This window comes from Anabrus simplex, chromosome 6, assembly GCF_040414725.1.
Source record: "Anabrus simplex isolate iqAnaSimp1 chromosome 6, ASM4041472v1, whole genome shotgun sequence".
Lineage (NCBI taxonomy): Eukaryota > Metazoa > Arthropoda > Insecta > Orthoptera > Tettigoniidae > Anabrus > Anabrus simplex.
The window spans coordinates 165,284,819-165,309,299 of record NC_090270.1 but is presented as its reverse complement, the minus strand read 5'-3'; the positions used below and the strand labels follow the sequence as shown (position 1 = coordinate 165,309,299).

At 35.3% G+C, this 24,481-nt stretch overlaps 1 protein-coding gene across 1 annotated transcript in view; it reads left to right on the top strand.

Annotated features, from left to right (window-relative positions):
• The window catches only part of LOC136875915 (fibrous sheath CABYR-binding protein), a 381,453-nt gene that overhangs the window by 309,331 nt on the left and 47,641 nt on the right, over nucleotides 1-24,481 (top strand). Inside the window, exons 18-19 of the mRNA XM_068228254.1 lie at nucleotides 710-759; nucleotides 16,618-16,651. Coding sequence (XP_068084355.1) covers nucleotides 710-759; nucleotides 16,618-16,651 — 84 coding nt within the window. The remainder of the gene's footprint in view (nucleotides 1-709; nucleotides 760-16,617; nucleotides 16,652-24,481) is intronic.

Here is a 24,481-nt window from a genome sequence, read left to right as displayed (position 1 = left end):
TTGGCTTATCTGCAGTTATTGTAGATCTTCATTAGTTTTTTTTTCCTGCTGGTTACTGTAATAATGTATTATAAATTTATTGTCATCATTTTAAGAATTCAGTGACTCAATCACAAATTTGTTGATGACTAAATTTGGATACTGACAATCCTGTTGCATCCCTTACCACAACAATTATTACATCAACATTTCTCATTGTGCCAGTAGCTATAATTAAGTGATGTTACTTATGTTTTGTAATTTGCAGTAACTTTATAACTTCAGATTGTTTGTATACAAGATCTTAGGACTTGTTTTCACGAGAAGGATCCTGCCATATACACACTCTTGAATACACCCATGCATTATTATAATTGGATATCAGAAATAGCATCTTTATTAATACCTTCTAGTAAATAATGAATGTTAAAAATGTATATGTATTTATGAGTACATTACTGAATAAAGAAGTTACATGTAAAACAAGTATCCTACATAAGTCCATTGGAAGGATAAGTTAGCTGCTATACATGCAAATAAATAATCTTTTGTTCATTTAAGTAGTTTTCCATTACATTACTTTATTAATTGTAATGAGCAACTATAAACTCTCTTTGCTGACCAGAAGAAAATCCCACGAACTCCTCATCTTTGGCATGTTTCACAGATACAGTAATCCCTTCACCATGTAGAACTTCAGAATTAATAAATTATTTCTTTTCCATTTCAGGAAGTATTTCACACCACCTATTATGTATGACTATCCAATTTCACCAAAACGTAAGTAACCTACAGTAGTTATTTATTTACTTCCTTTTATGTAGCATACAGTTCTATCTTTGGCATTTAGCAGTACCATAATTAAGGAAATGTTTAAAATTATGCCTCATCAAAATCCATGTTCTGGAATTGTAGATGGAATAATTGTAGTCAGTAGTACCAAATGTTTCTACAAAGTGTTTGATTACTCTTCGTTATGTAAAGATCTAGTTGAAGAGTGGAAATTTATATGGGATTAAATTAATGGGGAAGTATAGAGAACTGGGTTATTATGTCAAATTAAATAATGCTGTCCACCATGATGGCACCAGTGTTACTGATTTTAATTTGAGTAGTGTAGAACATTGGAACAATATATTGTGGTATCCATACTTATAATGACTTTTTTATAGTGGGGAAAAATTATAAGAGGTCAAGTCAATAAATTCCTGAACTGATTTAATAAATTATTTATTTGTGCACATTGTCATAGTGAATGAGCCATGTCTTTTTTGCCACTCATCTGGTCGCTTTATTCCTTAGACATTTCAAAACTTTGATGTGGAAAGTAGCATTAACTGTTTGACTGTCTTTACAGATAGTCCGATGCATTTTTGTGATCATTTCTGGCTTTGAAATTGATACCAGGTACCCAGGACGCACGTCATCATCAATCTATGTTCTGCCCCACTAAAACTAGAAGAACTGCTCAAATGTTTGGAAACCTCCTATAGTCTGTTCCCCAAAAGCTGTCTTCAGCATTTCTATATATTTTGAAGTTCTTTTGCCTAGTTTGAAGCAGATTTTGATGCTAACGAATTGTTCATATAAATCCTCATTTCACTATTAACAGATAGCATGTAGTTACAAATGCAAATGTATCATCACTTCTGATGCACAGAACAAGCTAGTTTTCAGCACAGTGACTCATTATACAAAAGTGGATCAAATATAAACAGTAATTTGGATGTACCACTGCTGTTAGTAATAATTCTGAGGCAGGGCTTTGCCAGAATGTTGGTGGGGGTGTCCGGAGAAAGGATTTGCACGCGTGAACTATGGTGGATAGCTGGGCTGCTTCAGTATGCCATGAGTGAGCAAGAGGTGCACACGTCTGTTGCGCAGTGCATCATGATCAAATTTCTTGCAAAAGAGGCCACCGAAACTTCCAAAATTTTGAGACGGCTCTGCACAGTTTGGGGAAGAAACACTTTTGCAGACTCGTGTATGTGTGAGTTTAAAATATTTATGGCGGGAAGAGAAGCTGTGGAAAATGAACCTCATGAAAGGAGACTGCAGACAAGCATCACTGCAGACAACATTGTTGCCATTCGTTGCCATTGGTGAAGATTGGCGAATTTCGCGGATTGTTTTATCTATATGAATAAGTTATGGAAATGTTCAAACCATCATCCAAGATGAACTCCATTTCAGAAAATTGTCTGCCAGGTGGGTTCCTTGTCTCCTCAACCTGGAACAAAAAACTTTAGGCCAGGAAGTTTGCTATGAGGAGGAAGGAGAGGATTTTTTGCGTCATATTGTGACTTGTGATGAAACTTGGGTGCATCATTACATCCCAGAGTCAAAGCAAGCAAGCAAGCATGGAGTGGGGGCAAAGAGATGAAGCAGGTCCGGTCAAGGCCAAAACACGCCCATCTGCTGGAAAGGTGCTTGCATCCGTTTTCTGGGAATCCACAGGCGTTTTGCTGGCGGATTTTCTTCATGAACAAAGGACAGTTAATGTAGCTTATTACTTTCACCTTTTGGATGAAGCAAAAGACACCTCTGGAACACTTTCCATACAGTCTTATCGCCCTGTGACTACCATTTGTTTGGACCACTCAAACAAGACCTAGGAGGACAGCAGTTCGATGATGATGATGATGATGATGATGATGATGATGATGATGCAAGTGTAGAACAGTTCATGAGCAACTGGCTCCGCACACATCCCTCTTCTTATGTGTATTTTTTTGGTTGATGGAATAAATTTTAAAAATAATTCCCTTTTATATTTGATCTGCCTTTGTATCATGTTGATACTGCTACAGCTGTGTAACAATGATAAAAAATGTTCCACGCAAGTGTATGAAGTACAGTCCAGGAATTAAACAACGAGACCCCACATCAAAAATCAAATCAAAATCTCTTTATTTGCAAATGAGGTGTCTACCTCGGTGGCAAATGGTACACTAAAATACATTATTGTCAAGCACTAAATATTAAATTAACAAGAGAAGAAAATTTTCCTATAATACAATATTATACAATTTACGCTAACAATTTTTTCTATTAAACACACAGCTCATCCTTAATAAATTTATATTGTTTACAAAATTCTACTTATAATATCTCCTGTACTACTTACAAATATAGTCAACTGATATACAGTATGTGGAATTACTTCAAATGATACTATACAACTGGTATAAGATTAAACTTTACATTGCATTTATTTATTTATTTATTTATTTATTTATTTATTTTTATTTTTATTTTTATTTTTATTTTTATTTTTATTTTTATTTTTATTTTTATATTTATTTATTTATTTATTTATTTATTTATTTATTTATTTATTTATTTATTTATTTATTTACTTACTTACTTACTTACTTACTTACTTACTTACTTACTTACTTACTTACTTACTTACTTACTTACTTACTTACTTACTTACTTACTTACTTACTTACTTACTTACTTACTTACTTACTTACTTACTTACTTACTTACTTACTTACTTACTTACTTACTTACTTACTTACTTACTTACTTACTTACTTACTTACTTACTTACTTACTTACTTACTTACTTACTTACTTACTTACTTACTTACTTACTTACTTACTTACTTACTTACTTACTTACTTACTTACTTACTTACTTACTTACTTACTTACTTACTTACTTACTTACTTACTTACTTACTTACTTACTTACTTACTTACTTACTTACTTACTTACTTACTTACTTACTTACTTACTTACTTACTTACTTACTTACTTACTTACTTACTTACTTACTTACTTACTTACTTACTTACTTACTTACTTACTTACTTACTTACTTACTTACTTACTTACTTACTTACTTACTTACTTACTTACTTACTTACTTACTTACTTACTTACTTACTTACTTACTTACTTACTTACTTACTTACTTACTTACTTACTTACTTACTTACTTACTTACTTACTTACTTACTTACTTACTTACTTACTTACTTACTTACTTACTTACTTACTTACTTACTTACTTACTTACTTACTTACTTACTTACTTACTTACTTACTTACTTACTTACTTACTTACTTACTTACTTACTTACTTACTTACTTACTTACTTACTTACTTACTTACTTACTTACTTACTTACTTACTTACTTACTTACTTACTTACTTACTTACTTACTTACTTACTTACTTACTTACTTACTTACTTACTTACTTACTTACTTACTTACTTACTTACTTACTTACTTACTTACTTACTTACTTACTTACTTACTTACTTACTTACTTACTTACTTACTTACTTACTTACTTACTTACTTACTTACTTACTTACTTACTTACTTACTTACTTACTTACTTACTTACTTACTTACTTACTTACTTACTTACTTACTTACTTACTTACTTACTTACTTACTTACTTACTTACTTACTTACTTACTTACTTACTTACTTACTTACTTACTTACTTACTTACTTACTTACTTACTTACTTACTTACTTACTTACTTACTTACTTACTTACTTACTTACTTACTTACTTACTTACTTACTTACTTACTTACTTACTTACTTACTTACTTACTTACTTACTTACTTACTTACTTACTTACTTACTTACTTACTTACTTACTTACTTACTTACTTACTTACTTACTTACTTACTTACTTACTTACTTACTTACTTACTTACTTACTTACTTACTTACTTACTTACTTACTTACTTACTTACTTACTTACTTACTTACTTACTTACTTACTTACTTACTTACTTACTTACTTACTTACTTACTTACTTACTTACTTACTTACTTACTTACTTACTTACTTACTTACTTACTTACTTACTTACTTACTTACTTACTTACTTACTTACTTACTTACTTACTTACTTACTTACTTACTTACTTACTTACTTACTTACTTACTTACTTACTTACTTACTTACTTACTTACTTACTTACTTACTTACTTACTTACTTACTTACTTACTTACTTACTTACTTACTTACTTACTTACTTACTTACTTACTTACTTACTTACTTACTTACTTACTTACTTACTTACTTACTTACTTACTTACTTACTTACTTACTTACTTACTTACTTACTTACTTACTTACTTACTTACTTACTTACTTACTTACTTACTTACTTACTTACTTACTTACTTACTTACTTACTTACTTACTTACTTACTTACTTACTTACTTACTTACTTACTTACTTACTTACTTACTTACTTACTTACTTACTTACTTACTTACTTACTTACTTACTTACTTACTTACTTACTTACTTACTTACTTACTTACTTACTTACTTACTTACTTACTTACTTACTTACTTACTTACTTACTTACTTACTTACTTACTTACTTACTTACTTACTTACTTACTTACTTACTTACTTACTTACTTACTTACTTACTTACTTACTTACTTACTTACTTACTTACTTACTTACTTACTTACTTACTTACTTACTTACTTACTTACTTACTTACTTACTTACTTACTTACTTACTTACTTACTTACTTACTTACTTACTTACTTACTTACTTACTTACTTACTTACTTACTTACTTACTTACTTACTTACTTACTTACTTACTTACTTACTTACTTACTTACTTACTTACTTACTTACTTACTTACTTACTTACTTACTTACTTACTTACTTACTTACTTACTTACTTACTTACTTACTTACTTACTTACTTACTTACTTACTTACTTACTTACTTACTTACTTACTTACTTACTTACTTACTTACTTACTTACTTACTTACTTACTTACTTACTTACTTACTTACTTACTTACTTACTTACTTACTTACTTACTTACTTACTTACTTACTTACTTACTTACTTACTTACTTACTTACTTACTTACTTACTTACTTACTTACTTACTTACTTACTTACTTACTTACTTACTTACTTACTTACTTACTTACTTACTTACTTACTTACTTACTTACTTACTTACTTACTTACTTACTTACTTACTTACTTACTTACTTACTTACTTACTTACTTACTTACTTACTTACTTACTTACTTACTTACTTACTTACTTACTTACTTACTTACTTACTTACTTACTTACTTACTTACTTACTTACTTACTTACTTACTTACTTACTTACTTACTTACTTACTTACTTACTTACTTACTTACTTACTTACTTACTTACTTACTTACTTACTTACTTACTTACTTACTTACTTACTTACTTACTTACTTACTTACTTACTTACTTACTTACTTACTTACTTACTTACTTACTTACTTACTTACTTACTTACTTACTTACTTACTTACTTACTTATTCATTCATTCTGGAACCTAAGTAGCATAACGACCTGCTGCGTCTTAACCAGAGCCCCATTTGCCACCACTTTTCAGAGTTCCTGAAGGGCCTTCACAGCTACCGTAGCTGTCCCAGGGCCCTCGAAGTCCCCATTGTACTTCACCCCTACAGGCAGTTCCCTACTTTGGCTGTCCAAACTCCTTAGACAAGGGGATGGAATTAATTTATTCACATATATTTTTTTAATTTACAATAACCTGCACTGGTCGAATGCCCTCTAACACTTCATTTATTTTCTCTGTTGCTGTTTATTCTCTTCTTGAATATCTGTACAGATTTTGGAAAAGGATCAAACACTACCCCTGGTAAACTGTTTCACTCCTTCACACCCTTCCCAATAAATGAAAATTTACCCCAATCGCTTCTGCTAAAATTCCTTCTAATTTTATATTTGTGGTTTGTCCTGCCAAAATACTTATTTTCCAACTGAAGCCTCTCACAGATATCTCCCTATGCTTCTTCTCTTGTATAGGCTCTATATAATCCTATAAGTCCAGTTTTCTCCCTTCTCTTACTTAAAGTTTCCCACCCAAGTTCCTTTAACATTTCTGATACACTACTCTTTCTCTTGAAATCCCCTGTTACAAATCTTGCTGCTATCCTCTGCACACTATCTATTTCTTTTATTAAGTATTCTTGGTGAGGATCCCAAACACTGCTTGCATATTCCAATAATGGACGAACCATACTTAAGTAACTTTTTTCTTTTAATTCTTTATTGCATCCTTTAATAGCCTCATTATGACATGTAACGATCTGTATGCTTTCCCATCAATGTCATCAACATGACCCTTCCAATACAAATTACTTTCAAATCTCACACCTAAGTATTTGCACTTGCCATCTTTTGGGATAACTACCTCATCCAAAGTATATTCAAAATTCAGTTTTAAAGCTCCTGTTTGTAAAAGTTGTAACAGTTGATTTGCCTCCATTAACCTTCATATTATTTTCTTCAACCCATTGTTGGATACTCTCAAGGTCCCTTTGTAATTCTGAACAATCCTCAATGTTATTTATTTCCCTATAAACAATTATGTCATCTGCATACAATCTTATTTTTGGTGTTATATTGTTCCCTAAATCATTTGCGTATATTAAGAAAAGTAACGGACCGATTATACTACCCTGTGCAATTCCCTTCCAGACTTTCTCTTCCTGCGATACATTATTTCCTACTTTGACTTTCTGAACCCTTGATTTTAGAAATGTTTTTATCCAACGTGTAACCCTTACGTCCAATCCTATTCCCTCCAATTTCTTTAATAATATTCCATGTTCCACTCTAACAAAGGCTTTGGAAAGATCTATGGCTATGCAATCTAACTGACCTCCTGAATCCAATTGATCTGATATGTCCTGCTGAAATCCCGCCAGTTGTGCCTCACAAGAAAATTTCTTTCTAAATCCATACTGGCTCCTCATGAACCAATTTTTATCATCACATATCCCTCTGATGTACTTTGATATTAAACTCTCCAGTATTTTAAAAACTATACCAGTCAGGCTGATTGGTCTGTAGTTCTCTGGTTTCCTTTTATCACCCTTTCCTTTATAAGTCCTGCCAAATTAAAATTCTGAATACTGTTACTGATTTTACATTAATATGTCTATTTCCCTGTTTTTAAAATCTCAGAGTTATGTAATTTTGTTCAGAAGTTCACTTTACTACTACAAGTAATGTTAGATATGAACTGTTCCCTCATTCATAATCTTCAAATATTTGTAAATATACATAAGGTGTTTTAATTGATTTTTTAAATGCATGTGACACTACATTTTAAGAACCGAAAATAGTCGGTTAAGAGTACACGCATTACATTTCATTAAAATAAGATATAGATAGGCGTTTACTTCATTTCAAGTATAGAGTAATTAAAATAAAATGAAATGAGGGGACCAATTTTTAATATTTCTTTTTGTTTGATGAGGTATATATACATATTCATTCTAGGCTGTTATGCCTTTCAACATTCTGTCTGCAAGCCGCTGTGAATTTACTGAATGCCTCCACAATCTTCTATTTGCAACTCCCTCTGTGGCCTTGTTTACTTCTTACTTTAAAATCATTAGAAATAATCAATCAATCAATCAATCAATCAAGCAATCAATCAATCAATCACTACTGATCTGCATTTAGGGCAGTTGCCTAGATGGCAAATTCCCTATCTGCTGTTTTCCTAGCCTTTTCTTAAATGATCGCAAAGAAATTGGAAAATTATTGAACATTTCCCTTGGTAAGTTATTCCAATCCCTAACTCCCCTTCCTATAAATGAATATTTGCCCCAATTTGTCCTCTTGAATTCCAACTTTATCTTCATATTGTGATCTTTCCTACTTTTAAAGACACCACTCAAACTTATTCGTCTACTGATGTCCTCCCACACCATCTCTCCACTGACAGCTCGAAACATACCACTTACAAGTGATAAAAATCATTGTTGTCCGTATTGAAGATACTGAATGTAGGATGCTAAATGATTTATTTTGTCACCTGTTCAGTACATATAAATTTTACATTTAGGAATTTATTATTAATTCTGCTTGAGACATGTTTTGCCCTTCATTGAGGGCATCATCAGTCAAATTACCTCCTCAAGACAAAAATCAGGTACCTGATTAGTATTTAACATGCACAAATTAATACACATTACAATGGGAAAATTAAGTATGAGAAACTCTTGTACAATGGTGATGGTTAAACAATATAAGTTTAAAAAATAAGAAGTCGGCACCAATGCTTAAAATTACTGGGTAATTATAGCAGAGTTCAGCAGTGGTGCTCTGCAGTATAATTGACGCACTCATAGGAAATTATAAAGTTTATAAAATTATTTACAGTATAACAGTCAGGGGGAAAGGGTATAGTGCTCGGCGTCAATGTTTGTAACAAAGATTACTGTCAATGGTTGGTAACTATACAGTAAATTTACATTATCCAATTGAACAGTTGAGAATTTACAGTTTATATACATATTTACAAGAGAGCGGCTTGGTGAGCAAGGATTTAAAAAAAAAAAAAAGAAAGAAAAGAAAAGAAGTCTAGTACCAAGTGCGTCCCGTTGTTTTAATCGTTGGAAGATGATTGTAGCATTGACATATCAGAAATATGCAGAGTGGTTTAATCTTAGTTTATAATCACAGGGGGCAGGGAAAATATTCCACAGCCAAATGAGGTTCTGTAGGCATCAAACAGAAAGTTGTCTGGTTGAAGCACCGGGTTCGGTACGGTAAACTGGTCAGCGTGGACGGAGACTCAATGGGTGTCATTGAGTAAACGGTGCATTTGAATGGCAACAATGATGGCAGTTATTTGTAGGTAATTGTATTACTGGGAATATGTTGCGGGTTGAATCCTTCGCTTTTTCTTAGTCGACCACTTGATCGACCAGCTCATCTCCTTTCTCCCAAGTCTTCCCAGCCCAAACTTGGCAATATTTTTGAATGCTACTGTTTTGTCGGAAATCACCCAGAACAAATCGAGCTGCTTTTCTTTGAATTTTTTCCAGTTCTTGAATCAAGTAGGCTAATCCTGGCGAGGGTCCCATACACTGGAACCATACTCTAGTTGGGGTCTTACTAGAGACTTATATGCTCTGTCTTTTGCATCCTTACTAAAAATGAAAACCTACAACCTGTTTTCCAGTCATTGACCAGGTCAGGGATGTAATTAATGAATCTATATAGACTATTAGTACGATGGGGTCGCCACTCCCAAAGTAATTTAGAAATGACTGATAGATGCTATGAAATGAGAATGGAGAGTGTTGCTGGAATGAAAGATGACAGGGAAAACCAGAGTACCTGGAGAAAAACCTGTCCCGCCTCCGCTTTTTCCAGCACAAATCTCACATGGAGTGACCAGGATTTGAACCACGGTATCCAGCGGTGAGTGGCCAACGTGCTGCCGTTTGAGCCACTTGCATTCTTACTATAACCCCTAAACACCCTCATAACCATGTGCAGAGATCTCTACCCTTTATTTACAATCTCATTTATGTGATTATCCCAATGGAGATTTTTCCTTTTATTAACACCTAGGTACTTACAATGATTACCATAAGAAACTTTCACTCCATCAACACAGTAATTAAATCTGAGAGGACTTCTCCTTTTTGTGAAACTCACAACCTGACTTTTAACCCTGTTTATCATCATACCATTGCATACGGTCCATCTCACAACATTATCGAGGTCATTTTGCAGGCTCACAATCTTATAACCTATTTATTACTCTATACAGAATAACATCATTTGCAGAAAGCCTTATCTCTGATTCCACTTCTTTACTCATATCATTTATATATATATATAAGAAAACATAAATGTCCAATAATACTCGAGGAATTTCCCTCTTAAATATTACAGGGTCAGATAAAGCTTCACCTACTCTAATTCTCTCAATCTATTTTCTAGAAATATAGCCACCCATTCAGTCACTTTTTTGTCCAGTCCAATTGCACTCATTTTGCCAGTAGTCTCCCATGATCCACCCTATCAAATGTCTTAGATAGGTTAATCACGATATATTGCATTTGACCTACTTAATCCAAGATATCTGCTATATTTTGCTGGAATCCTTCAAGTTGAGCTTCAGTGGAATAACCTTTCCTAAACCCGAACTGCCTTCTATCGAACCAGTTATTAATTCTACAAATATGTCTAATATTATCAGAAAGAATACTTTCCCAAAGCTTATTTGCAGTCATCTTGGTCTTCCTGTACTTATCGTACCCTCCATGACCAAGTCCATTTTTCTCCTAGATAACCTAGCCTTCTCTATTTGCCTCACATGACCCTACCACTGAAGCTGGTTGATGCAAACCACTTTGAGTTATTCCTAAGTTAGTGTTTATCTCCTCATTCTGAGTACCCTCCTACCACTGTGCCCACCTGTTTTTATGATTGATGATTCTTGCTGCTTTCATGTCCATTATTTCTAATTTAAGATAGATATCCTGAGGACACCCAGCTTTCACTTCTATTAAGCAAAGCTGGTATGGAAACAGCCCAGTGTAAAGATAGTTTTATCTGGGAGCTGACTTCTTTATTACAGAATACTGTTGATCGAAACTGTGAGCTCACTGCATTTGCTTTACTGCACTTTCATTCAGTATCACATACAATACTACCATCCTTAGAGAAAAGGAGACATACATTTTTCTTAGGTTTCTTCCCTACTGACATCACTGTAGTATTGGAAATGCTAATTTTCATATCATAATCACTGCATATCTCCCTTGAGTCTAACTCCTCATCCACAGCATGGGAAATGGGCAGTGGAGTTGAAATAATGGATTGCCTTGTAGACTTGAAGTACAGGGCACGCACAAAGTCCGTATGACCCTATATTAAGTTAAATTAAACTCAAACTAACATGATATAAAAGTACATATACTCTTTCTTTCTTTCTTTCTTTCTTTCTTTCTTTCTTTCTTTCTTTCTTTCTACTTACATCTTACATGTTAGGAATCTAGAACACCCATATGTGTCTCTCCATGGTCTCTGCACAACTGAATATGCCACCATGTTCTGATGGTCAAATTAAGCAACATCCTTGAGGTTACTCTATGGAAAGCTTTGCATACTGCATTTTTCAGATCATCAGTTCCAATATACTGCTGCTTCCTCACCTGTTTCTTGATGTAATCCCAGAGTGTGCTGTTGGGTGTTGCTAGATTAGGACTCCATAATGGCCATGGAAGAGGAGCTAAATTATTGTCACATTCTCGACCGATCCAGCGATTCTCAAAGACTATGTTCAGACATTGTCGAAGAGCCACTGCGAAGTGAGCCAGTGCCCCATCATGTTGAAACCAAACAATGTCTAAGATTACCACATTTTTCAGTTACAAGATGAGCTAGCCATTAATCATCTTGAAGTAACTGTTCTGAATAATACAATGATCAACAAAATATGGGCCAAACAAATGCATTTGTGTCATTCTGGCCCAGATCATCGCTCGATTTCTTGAAAAAAATGTGGATTTTCTTTTCCCCCAAAGTAAACATTGTGACTACAGGAGCTGTGATAAATCGCACATTCATCAGTGAACATGACTTCTTTCTGCCTTCTGAGCCATTGTTTGAAATTGTTGCACCATACAACCACAAGCACCAACACGTCTCTTCAGATCATCATCTGATAATTCATGGACACTCAGTGGATGCCAATACCTCATTTTCAGATCCATTTGGATATGTTTCCTCATGGCTAATCCGGTATCCCCAACTTTGATGCATGTTTCCATATAGATTTGTCCGGAGATTGTTCGATAGATTTTTCCACATCAGCACAAAGTTCAAGTCTGGCAGATGATCTTCCACTTTGTGGCCCATCGCGAACACTGCCTGTTAAAAAGGCTTTCTTTTCCCACGCTGCCAAACTCTTCTTTGTTGGTGTTGCTTTCACAAACCATGCAACAAAATCATCCCTCACATTTTTAATTGATTTGCCACTAATTTTATGCTCATGAATACACACAGCAGCCAAAAAAATTTCCTCAGTTGTATAATTACTTGTATCAGCCATTCTTTCAATATATTGGCACCAGCTGCTGTCACCAATCGAAGTCAACAACAATGGGTATCTGACAATAGAAATAAATAAATAATCTGTAGGGGTATATGTAATTTGTGTGTGCTCTGTACAGTGAGGTGTATATGCCCTGTGGCTGCTTACATAGCTGCGAAGAAACTCTCAAAAGTGACAGCTAATGAGATTCTGGTGAATAAGCCATGTTAGGGGAAGCTGGCCAGTGGTGTCTTAAGCATACGACGACAGCAACAGCTAGGTGCATATGATGGCTTACAGTCCAAAGCTTCACTAGCTATGAAACCCAAATCATGACTTAGTTTCTGAAATGGAACTTTGAATGTTCCAACATGGACAGATAAAACTGAAGAGATAATTGATATGATATAAAGGAGGAAAATTCTCATCATGCGGATAAGTGAAACAAAATGGAAGGTAGCAGGAATAAAACACCTCTGGCTAGACTATAAAGTATACTGGTCTGGAAGTAACTTGGAGTCAAGAAATGAAATGGGCTTTATACTTTATAAAGATATAGATGTTGAACTTGATTGAATTTGTCACTTTACTGGTCTGAAAGTAACTCTGAGTGAAGAAATGAAATGGGCTTTATACTTCATAAAGATATAGACGTTGAATTTGATTGAATTTGTCACTGATAGAATAATTACGCTGTCAGTAAATTGGAGTGAATACAAGTACCAAGTAATCCAGGTGCTGCTCCACAATATTATGACATATTGACTTGGAGAAATACATAGACTGTGAAAATTCCATAGTATTGGGAGATTTTAACACTCAGGTTGGATTAGACAGATTGCGCTATGAATCCTCCGCAGTCCTCATGAAATGGGGAATAGGACGGCAGAGTGGGAACATCTTCTAGATCTGTGTATGAGAAACAGTATGGTTGTGAGTAATACTTGGTTTAAGAAAATGGATTCACGCAAGATCAGAAGATAAGTTGGGATAATAAATATGGAACTGTGATTGATTACGTACTCACCAACCAAGAAGTTTGGAAGATTGTAAGTGATGCCAAAGTTATCCTTAGTAAAAATCTGGATGGAGACCACAGACTGCAGATATCACAAAGAGAAAACCTCCTAAAGTCCACAACAAAATAACACTAGATATTAAAAAATGGAGACTTTCTGAACCAAGAGTGAAGGAAATGCTTCAAATGAATATTCAGAAGATGTTACCAAAAGAAGATCTAAGATCTGCAATTGGGGAATAGGAACCAAGGGCGCCCATGCCCGGGGGCAAGGGGGGACCGCGGCCCCCCTCTAGCTCTCAGGAAAAGGAAAAATGTAATGTAATCAGGTGTTTTTCTTTCAAGAAAATGATTTAATAGTCTGTATTACGTAGAAGTGGTAATACTGCCCCCCACCAACAGGCAGGGGATACTGTGAGTGTTATTCTACTGCAAAATACAAGTTGCCATTCATCTTCCAAATATTAAACAGACTGCATACCCCTAGGTCTAGCCCCCCCCCCCCCTGAAAACTATCACATGGGCGCCCATGGTAGGAACCCGAGAAGAGCGTTGGTGAAGACAGCAGAGAGAGTTTGTGAACAAGAGAAGAAAATCCAAAGTAACAACATGATGGAATGATGATGTTAAAAGCTGCTGTCAAAGCTAGAAATGGTGCAAGAAGAGCTTTGTACTGTGCCGGAGTGTGAGGAAATCCAAGTGAAATTGAGGATAAACTGTCATTTTACAGAAAAGAAAGATTACAGATCAAAGGAACAGTTGACATTGAGAAACAGAAATGGAAAAAAGTTCTTGCATACAGAATAGGGCTAGGCGAACACAAGTACTCCTGTATAGCATTATTGAAAACAAATGAAATGATAATACAGTAGTTCTGTGTACGGAGTAGAGCTTCTAAATTGAGAGGTAAGTAGAAAATTAAATTTACAGATCATCATCATCATCATCATCATCATTTCCCCTTTTTCAGCTGACACTGGGTGGGGGCAAATATAGTTCCTCTCCACTTCGTCCTGTCTCTCCACCATTCCTCATCCAACACTGTCTTCCGATCCAGGTTCTGTTGTCCTGTGCTGTTCTTCAGAGTCAATCCATCATAATGTTGGTCTTTCTTTTCCTCTCTTTTCTGTCATCTGTCTTTCCAATGCTTATCTTGGCAGTCTTTCTTCTTTCATTCATTTGATATGTCCAACCCTTCTCAATCTCTTCTGTTCCAGTTTATCATTCAATTTATGCACATTTAGCATTTTTCGTATGTCTTAATTTCTCACTCTATCCCTTCGTCTCTTCTGTACCATACTCCTCAGGAATTTCATTTCAGCTGTCTGTACTCTAATCTCTCTGAATCATTGTCTAGGTTTCTGCTGCATATGTCATTACAGGTAAGTAATATCCTTTGTACATTACTTCTTTAGCCTTTATTGGTACATCCTTATTCCATATTAATCTCCATACCTGATGGTAATAGGCACTACCCAGTTGTATCCTATTAATTTCCATATCCAGTCTTCCATTTTCCATTAGTTAACTTCCCAAGTATTTGAAGTGTTCTACTATTTCCAGTTCCTTGTCTCCAATTTTGATATTTCCTTTCCCATTTTTTACTTTCTCTACTCCCATATGGAAAGGAATGTGACAGTAGCAGGTGACCTCAATCTACCAATGTCAGTTGGGAATGTAATGCGAACGACAGGAAGCATGACCAACAAATGGCAAATAAGTTAATATGGGAAGGGCAGCTGATTCAGAAAGTGATGGAACCAACTAGAGGGAAGAATATCCTGGATGTGGTGCTGGTAAAACCAGACGAGCTCTATAGAGATATAAAATATTATAATACTATGTGTTAGTTTTTCAATTTCCTTCAACATCAGACATTGACTATGGCTTCAAGCCATCAATTATGTTACTTACAATCAAATGACATCTCCTTCATTAAGTGAACTTCATATGAATTTATCATTGTATTAGAGTTTTAATTATTTCAGAAACATTTTTATGATGAACTGTAAATAAAATCTTACATACATCATCTTCCAACACATTTTAGAATAATCTTTAACCAATTACGTGGTAAAAAATAATGTCCTGATATTGACTAAGGATGCCTCATAAGAAGAGGCGAAACATGTCTCTTATATTTTAACTCATATGTTAACAATTTGAATTGTATTGAATTGGTGGCAAAATAATAAATATTTTCTTGTATATGTTATATGATAATTTCAGTATGGACCAGAAATGATTTTCATTACTTGTAATAAATGGTATGTTCCAAGCTGTCAGTGGAATGGCGTGGAATGACATCAGTAGACGAGTAAGTTTGAGTGGTTTCTTCAAAAGTATGAAAGATCACAGTAAGTAAGTACAATGGCCCACATGGAGGATGTGTAGATTCTAGGGAGAGGGAGGTAGAAACATGCAACATTTATTTAGGTTCTGACTATCGTCCAAACTTTTCTGGACAAGCATCTTCAGAATATTCCATATATTTTGCTCATGTTATTCTTATCTAAGCATTTAACTGACATATATAGGTGATTTTGTTATGGAAAGTGAAGTAGACAATGTTTCATACTATGAATATTTTTTGGTGAGAGTATGATTCAGATGTACATTACATTAATTTACCATTTATTGAACATAAGCAAACATACAGCAATTCCTTTACCCTTTCCTGTGTTAATACTAAGACTTAAAATGTACACTTTTCTCTTGCAGGAGCTGTGGAATTGCTGGAATCGCCACCGCCTCGGTAAGTTAAAAATGCCTTATTTTGTACGAGTTACCTAACTTTCTTCAAGTAGTATTGTCACTCAGTATCGTATAGAATGGTTATGTAAAAAAATATCTTAATCTTCTCTTTTGCTTACACCAAAGTATACTAACTTGACATTCAGAAGATACAATATAATAATAGTACCATCCATACATACAAAACTCCATGAAAGCATTAACATCCCTTAGACTGGCCATTACTGGAATGGAACTGGAAATCAGTCAATCAGTCAATCAATGAGTGAGTCAATCAGCAATCAATCAGTCAGTCAGTTAATCATCAGTGATCTGCATTTAGGGCTGTTGCCCAGTTGGTAGATTCCCTGTCAGTTGTTTACATGTCCTTTTCTTAAAAGTTTTCAAAGAACTTGGGAATTTATCGAACATTTCCCTTGATAAATTATTCTAATCCCTTATTCGTCATCCTGTAAATCTTTGTGTTTGTCGAAATTAGTTAATCAACAGCAATGTGTGAGCTGGGATGCTGTCATGGTGGGGGTCACTAGAGTTATTTCTCCTCAAATCTGATCTTTTCCTCCAACATATTTTCTCAAATGTCCCAAGACTTGGAGATAATACCAGCATTTCACTGTTTGATCCTCAGGTAGGAATTCATGATACACAACACTATTGTTGTCATGAAAAGACCTTCAGCAGTAGGAGCTTTCTTCCTCAAGGGCACAAGGTCACATACCCCTCTGTCAAAGGTCGTTAATTGTATGGAAAAAGTATATCACATATTTCTTTTAAAAATTGATGCAAATTTTTTTGTTTGATTTAATGATTGCACACCTTCACAAACTTGGTAACATAGTAAAGGACACACAGACCAGCGCAGACTTGCTGACACATTCTTTTAACAATACCCAATACGTTCAGCTGAGGGAGGTGCAGGTAGGGGCTATAACAAGTTCTGTTGGTCCAGGGCACGTATAATTCTGTGGTTTCTCACTGTAGTGGTGTTATTATTTTATCAAACATGTCATTAACTGGTCATGAGATTGTACAATTCATGAACTGTGCAAAAATTTACCCAGTTCATATAATGAACAACTATTCTATTTGCATGTAACATATACCGACTAACCCTCTAAGCCATTCCTTCTCATCATTCACTACAGGGACTGATGACTGAAGGAATGGTGTTACTACTACTATTACAGGGGGTTACCTAGCTGAGGTGGTACAGGTGTGGTTGATTTACCATCAGGTGATTGAAAAATTTAGAAATGAGATTTCTACTTCTGCATAGGCATATGGTCCAGAAGTTCACTCAGCCTGCACCAGAAGTGAGTGCAGTTTAATTCCTGAGGGTAAAGGTAGCAAGGTCTAAGGATAACCATTCTATTCCACATAGTGCTGAGGTTACGGAAGTGGAGGCCTTTACCATCTACTCGTCCAAGGGCCTTGATGGTCTATAAGGAGAAAGCTTGGCTTTGCTTTGCTTTGCTTTGCTTTGCTTTGCTTTGCTTTGCTTTGCTTTCATACTACTGGGAGAATTTTGAAACCAAACTATCATCTGTTTGGTTATAACATATAAACTCTCAAAGGAAGACAATGATGGGTTCTTAAACAGTGGATAAACATTAGAAACAGTGATATTAGAAACAGAAACATTAGGAGGATTTTTCTTTGAAGTTCCATGAAAATGGTTGGTAATCTGAAATAATAGGAATAATCTGTTATTAAGATTGATGCTTTCATGGCCCATAATTGTAGATATGACAATAAGATTTTGCAGAGAACTTTGCACCTTCAGAAGAAAATCTCATCTGTTCATGAGCAAGACTTCTAATAATGAAGGTTTGGATTTAAGAATGCTTTATTGTTGGTGTGTAGTAAGTGGTACTCTCGTTCATCACTAGATGGCTCACTGGGCCCAGAATGAACCATCTCATGTCAAGGAGAGTACTAACGTATCCACAAAGATGCACATGAGATGCTGTCAGTTGGTACAATTATTTTATTCACATGTATTTACAAAACACACACATAACCTTAATCACTGTTGTCAGAACCAAAACATTCACATCACAAACTGCCATTATTAAAAAGAACTGCCAACACTTCAATATGGAGGTTACAACTTTGAAACACAGTTGAAAACAGATGACTACTGACTGCCTACCTCGACATGTCAGCTAACACGTGGTCACAAGTATATTCTTGCTACACCATAACTCGTCAAACAACAACTTTTACCATCAAGATCGTCCCCTTATATATGTGCCTGGCCAGGCATCTAGAAAGTTACTCTACAAAAATATATCTTCTCGAAAACTTGAGAGTGCATACATAATACACAGATTATAATGTACAGAATATTCTCAATCATTCTAGTGTCTATACCATTCTGGAAGTTACAGTATGTTTCACAATTATGGATTACAATTTATATATACAGGTAAGAATAAATTATAATATGATTTTACAGGTATTCACATCAACTGAACTCATATGAATATTTATATGCAGCACGTTTCATGACCTAACCTCACAAACAATGCAATCGTATCATAATAATAATACAAATGCTTTCATTACATAACCTCACACACAATACGATCATTCAACTACGTAAATAATAATAACTCTAATACTTAATGACATAACCTCACACACAACACAATTGTATCATAATAATAATACAAATACTAACATGATGTAACACTTCACAGCCATACATACAAGTAATAATAATAATAATAATAATAATAATAATAATAATAATAATAATAATAATAATAATAATAATAATAATAATAATAATTCGAGCTCGATATCTACATTAGTTACCCATGGATGAGAGAATATTGTTTTCAAATTATACCTGTTATCGCACTTGCATCAATACGAATTTGAAAAACACCAAAACGAAATGCAGTAGTGAAAGGACAGGGAAGAGAAGTCTGTCTGTCTATTAGGTCATCAGCCCAGAGGATGGTTGGATCCTCAAATAGCACCACCAAAGGTTATGCGGTTATAAGGAAACCCCAAAACCCAATGGCAGCATCAAAATGAGGCGTACTAGGCAAGATGAGGAGTGAGGTAGTTTGCCATTGCTTTCCTCACTGGGTCAGAAAGTACTATTGCAGCACGGCTGACCCTATGAGCATCACCTTTCATAACACTCAGATGCACTAGTCATGCTCTGAATGTCATTACTCAGCACTACCCATACCCCAGCAACTTCCATATTGTCACAGCCATGGATGTTGACTGGGACTTTGGTGGAAGCTACACTCTACTTTGGCCTGTGCCAAGAGATGGATGCAAAAGTACTGTATCCATCAAGAAATGACAGCAGACATGGAAGAGAAGTGCTTCCATAAATTCTTAATGGCTGGCAACCGCATATTACTTTATTGATAACCAGTGTCCCTGTTGAAATCGTCAGGATTTTTATGTATTTCCACAGCTTCCTGTATAATCCTGGGCCTGAAATGTTTAGTGTGGGTAAGAGCTCAAACATCTTTGAACACATCATGACCCGTTGATAGGGCGTAGTCAGATATTGGTGACTTGTCTGGATGGTTGAGACAGATATTTAATTGGTGATCCTTTGTGTGAGTACCAATGGACTGGCATATTTGACTAATGTATACCATGATGCAAGTACAGGGAATTTTGTACTGTATATTACAGGGCTAAACATATTACCCATGCATCATTGAAATAAATCAGGTTTGGAACAAATTATTTTCCTGGTTTGTGGAGCTGGTACTTGAGGTTCAGCACTATCGCTGTCATCACTGTCACTAGGACTATAATCACTACCCAAATCACTGATACCTGAGTATTCATCTTCCGATTCGAGAGTATTCACAACTTCTACTAGTTCAAACTCAGAAAGAACATGCCGTCCACTAATTGAAGTCATTTTTACAAACCCTGGACAGAGGTGCTTTTCAGGACTGCCAATCTAGGGTGTGCATTGAGCTGAGTGCAATATTTCAGATATTTGACCACAGATAGCATTAAAATGCAGTCTCCATTTTAACTGATGGTCCATTGTCCTGCTAAAAGATGTAGCTTGTTGTTACTCAAGTTTGAAAAACAAAGGAAACTCCAAAGGTATCTATTTCCTTTTCAGAAATTTAGCTAAAATTACTGACTAGATATCTTGGGTGCAGCAAGGACGTGACGTTCTACTGCGCCCGAGATATCTCATTCTTAGCAGTGTAAGGGTTAATCAGTCACTTCACAAATAGTTTCTTGTTTCGGTACTCCTGTGCCAGGTACTGAAGTTGATCTTCTGGTGGACTGATTTCTGCTTTTTGTTATCTAGGCTCTTCTTTGCTGCATTTCTTTCTTTCACAGCATTTTCACTCTCTCAGTCCACCATGGTGTTTCTTCCTCCCTGCATATTGCACTTGTCTTTCCACATAGTGACTCGGCTTCTGAAACCTGGGTGTTCTTGAATGACAGCCACTCTTCTTCTACTCCTCTTTTTTCATTTTTTTTGGTGAATTGGCTGAGATCATTCTTTGGTATTCCTCTTTCTTCCCATCTTCTCCTAGCAACCAGGTCTTCATCTTTGTCATTTTTTTGCTCTTGACATTCTGCAGATGGACGTTCCTAATGTGCACAACCGAAAGCTAGTTGTCACCCACAAGACTTTCACTCCTTTCCTTAACATCAGTGATGAACTGGCTAACGCATCTATCTGTTATTATATAGTCTATCACTGTCCTCTACCGGATCCTGTGAGATCTCCGAAGTTAAGCCACATTGGGCATGGTCAAGATTTGGATGGGTTGCTACACCCTGTTGGTGGGGGTTCGGACCTGCCTTCGGGCAGAATACACCCTTACCTTACCTTTAATGTCCTCTGCTTCCCATCCCAACTGTAGAATGTGATTTTATGGCTGCCTTTCTTCTGAAACCAAGAGTTTTGTATTTTCAGGTTATTCCGTGCATAGAAGTTTATCAGGTTTTCTCCCTTCTGGTTTCTGCCACCATAGCCATGAGGGCCTATGGTTTCTTCGCAGCTTTGCCTATCTGTCCGAACTTGGGCATTCAGGTCTCCCATAAATGTGATGTTGTCTTCCTTTATTTGGTCCTCTAGATCTACAAGGAACTGATCTTTTTCATCTGCAGGGCAGCTTGCCTGTGGGGCATATAGTTGGAGAAAGTTATGGAATACCTGGCCAACAAACAGTTTCATTTTAATGATTCTGTTACTTATATAACTGATGTCTGCCTGCACATCAACATCTTTGTGGAGAACGAAAGCAACTCCATTTCTAGCTTTATTAAGGTCTGCAAGAGTAATCTGGTTATTTCTTCAATCTCATCATCGGCAGTCATTCTGCCACTTGGCAGATCTTCTTATGGTTTGTCGCTCCATTTTTCCCGGTCTTCAGAAGATTTTTTCATGAGGTTGTATCCTCTTCCCACTTTGATGTTGTCTACCAGCTGGGACTTTTCCTTCCTCTTGCTCTCTTACTATGTACTATCTTCCTTAAAACCATCTCCTAACAGTGTGCATACACATTTCCTTTGTGTATGGAAATAATAGTAATAATTAATATTTTGAATTGATCAATCAGCATCAGTGATCTGCATTTAGGACTGTCACCCAGGTGGCAGATTCTGTATCATCTGTTTACTTATCAGTTGTTTTAAATAATTTCAAAGAACTTGGAAATTTATCAAACATTTTCCTTGATCAATTATTCCACTTCCTAATTTCTCTTCCTGTAAATTAATATTTTACCCAGTTCGTCCTCTCAAATTTCACCCTTATCTTCATTCTTCAAGCTCCATTCAGCTAATTCATCTACTAATGTCATTCCATGCTATCTCTCCTCTGACAGCTCAGAATATACATCTTAGTCGGGCGGCTCATTTCCTTACTCCTAAGTCTTTCAAGCCCAATGTTTGCAACAGTTTTGTGGACACTACTCTTTTGTCAGAAATCACCCAGAGCAAATTGTGCTACTTTCCTTTGGATCGTTTCTAGTTCTCTTATCAGGTAATCTTGAGCCATACTCTAATTGAGGTCTTACCAAAGACTTATATGCCCTCTCTTTTACATCCTTAATACACCCCTAAATATCCTCATAACCATTTGAGGTATTTCCAGAGACTTATATGCCCTCTCCTTTACATCCTTACTACACCTGTACAGTATATATGCTCATAACCATGTGAAAAGATCTGTAAACTTTATATGTAACCTCATTGATGTGATTACCCCAATGAAGATCTTTAATTGGATTAACAATAAAATACTTACAGTGATTCCTGTGAGATACTTTCATCCCCATCAACAAGGTAATTAGAGGACTTTTCCTCTGAGTTTTCATCTCGTTTCACATCATACCATTGTCAAGTTCATTTTACAGTCGCTCACAATCCTGTAACTTATTTACTACTGTATACAGAATAACATCACCTGAAAAATATCTTATCTGTGATTCCAATTCTTTACTCATATCATTTATATACATAAGAAAACATAAAGGTCAAATAATATGCATTGCGGGACCTCCTTGTCATTTGTTACAGGATCAGATAATGCTTCGCCTGCTGTAATTCTCTGACTTATGTTTTCTGGAAATGTAGCCACCCATTCAACCACTAGTCTAGTCTAGTCTAATATCCCTCATTCTCATCAACAGTCTTCCATGATATACCCCATCAAAAGCCTTGGATACGTTAATAGCGATACAGTCCATTTGATCTCCCAAATTTATACTATCTGCTATATCTTGCTGCAGTCGAATAAGTTGAGCCACACTGGAATAACCATTCCAAAACCCGAACTGCTGTCTATGAAACCGGTCAGTAATTTTGCATCCCACACCTACCAGAAATTTGTCCCACTGGAGTTCTTTTACATGCCAGTAAATCTACTGATATAAGGTTGGTATATTTGAGCACCTTCAAATATCACCAGACTGAGCCACTGTCTCAGCCACTCAGACTGGCTAGATTGAAATAAAACTTTGATTATTATGATGATTATTGTTGTTTTAAGGGACCAAACATGGAGGCTACATTAAAAATGTTGCATCTGTTTTCAAGGAAACATTTCCATTGAATTATGTGGCAGGTTTTGATAAGTGAAAAAATGATGATTAATAGAAGAACAAGATAAGAAGTATGCAGCAGGTCACCAGTCTGCAATGTTTCCATCAGTTGATAAAGTATGTTTCATTGAATCACCCAGTCCAGATAGTGATATGTAGAGCCCGGATTTCCATGCAAATGCATGTTTTTAAATAAGCTAGTTACACTTCACAAACTTTGCAGATATTCGTTTTATGACTTAATGATTCCAAATAACCGTTATTTTTCCCTGCATGTTTGCATGTTTTGGCCTCTTTAGGAGAAAATGCATGCATAATGCATCTTTTGAAGATTTTGGATTTAATTGCGAATATTTGGACGTTTATGTTGCATAATATGACTTTTCTTCTGAATTTGGTGCATATATAATATTAACTTGCATGATAGTGCCTTTTATGAATGATGGTTTGTAGAATTTGGGACAGTTTTTCCAAATTTTACAGTATGTCTGCTATTGAGAGATGGAGAGAATACATTCCTGGCATCCTATCTGATAACCACAGTTAGTAGCATACATATGGTAGAGATCTCATAAACCAATTAACCAAGCACTTTCTTATCTGTCGCTTGAGTAAACATTGATGTAAGCCGGAAGGCCCCACGTCGATCTCTGTAATTCTTAGGAATAAGGTGTCCTAGTTATAAACTGCTATAAATTGAACGTTACTAAATGACGACTCATTTCTTTTCTATATTAGACGAAATAAGCAAAACTTCTACAGTACCACAC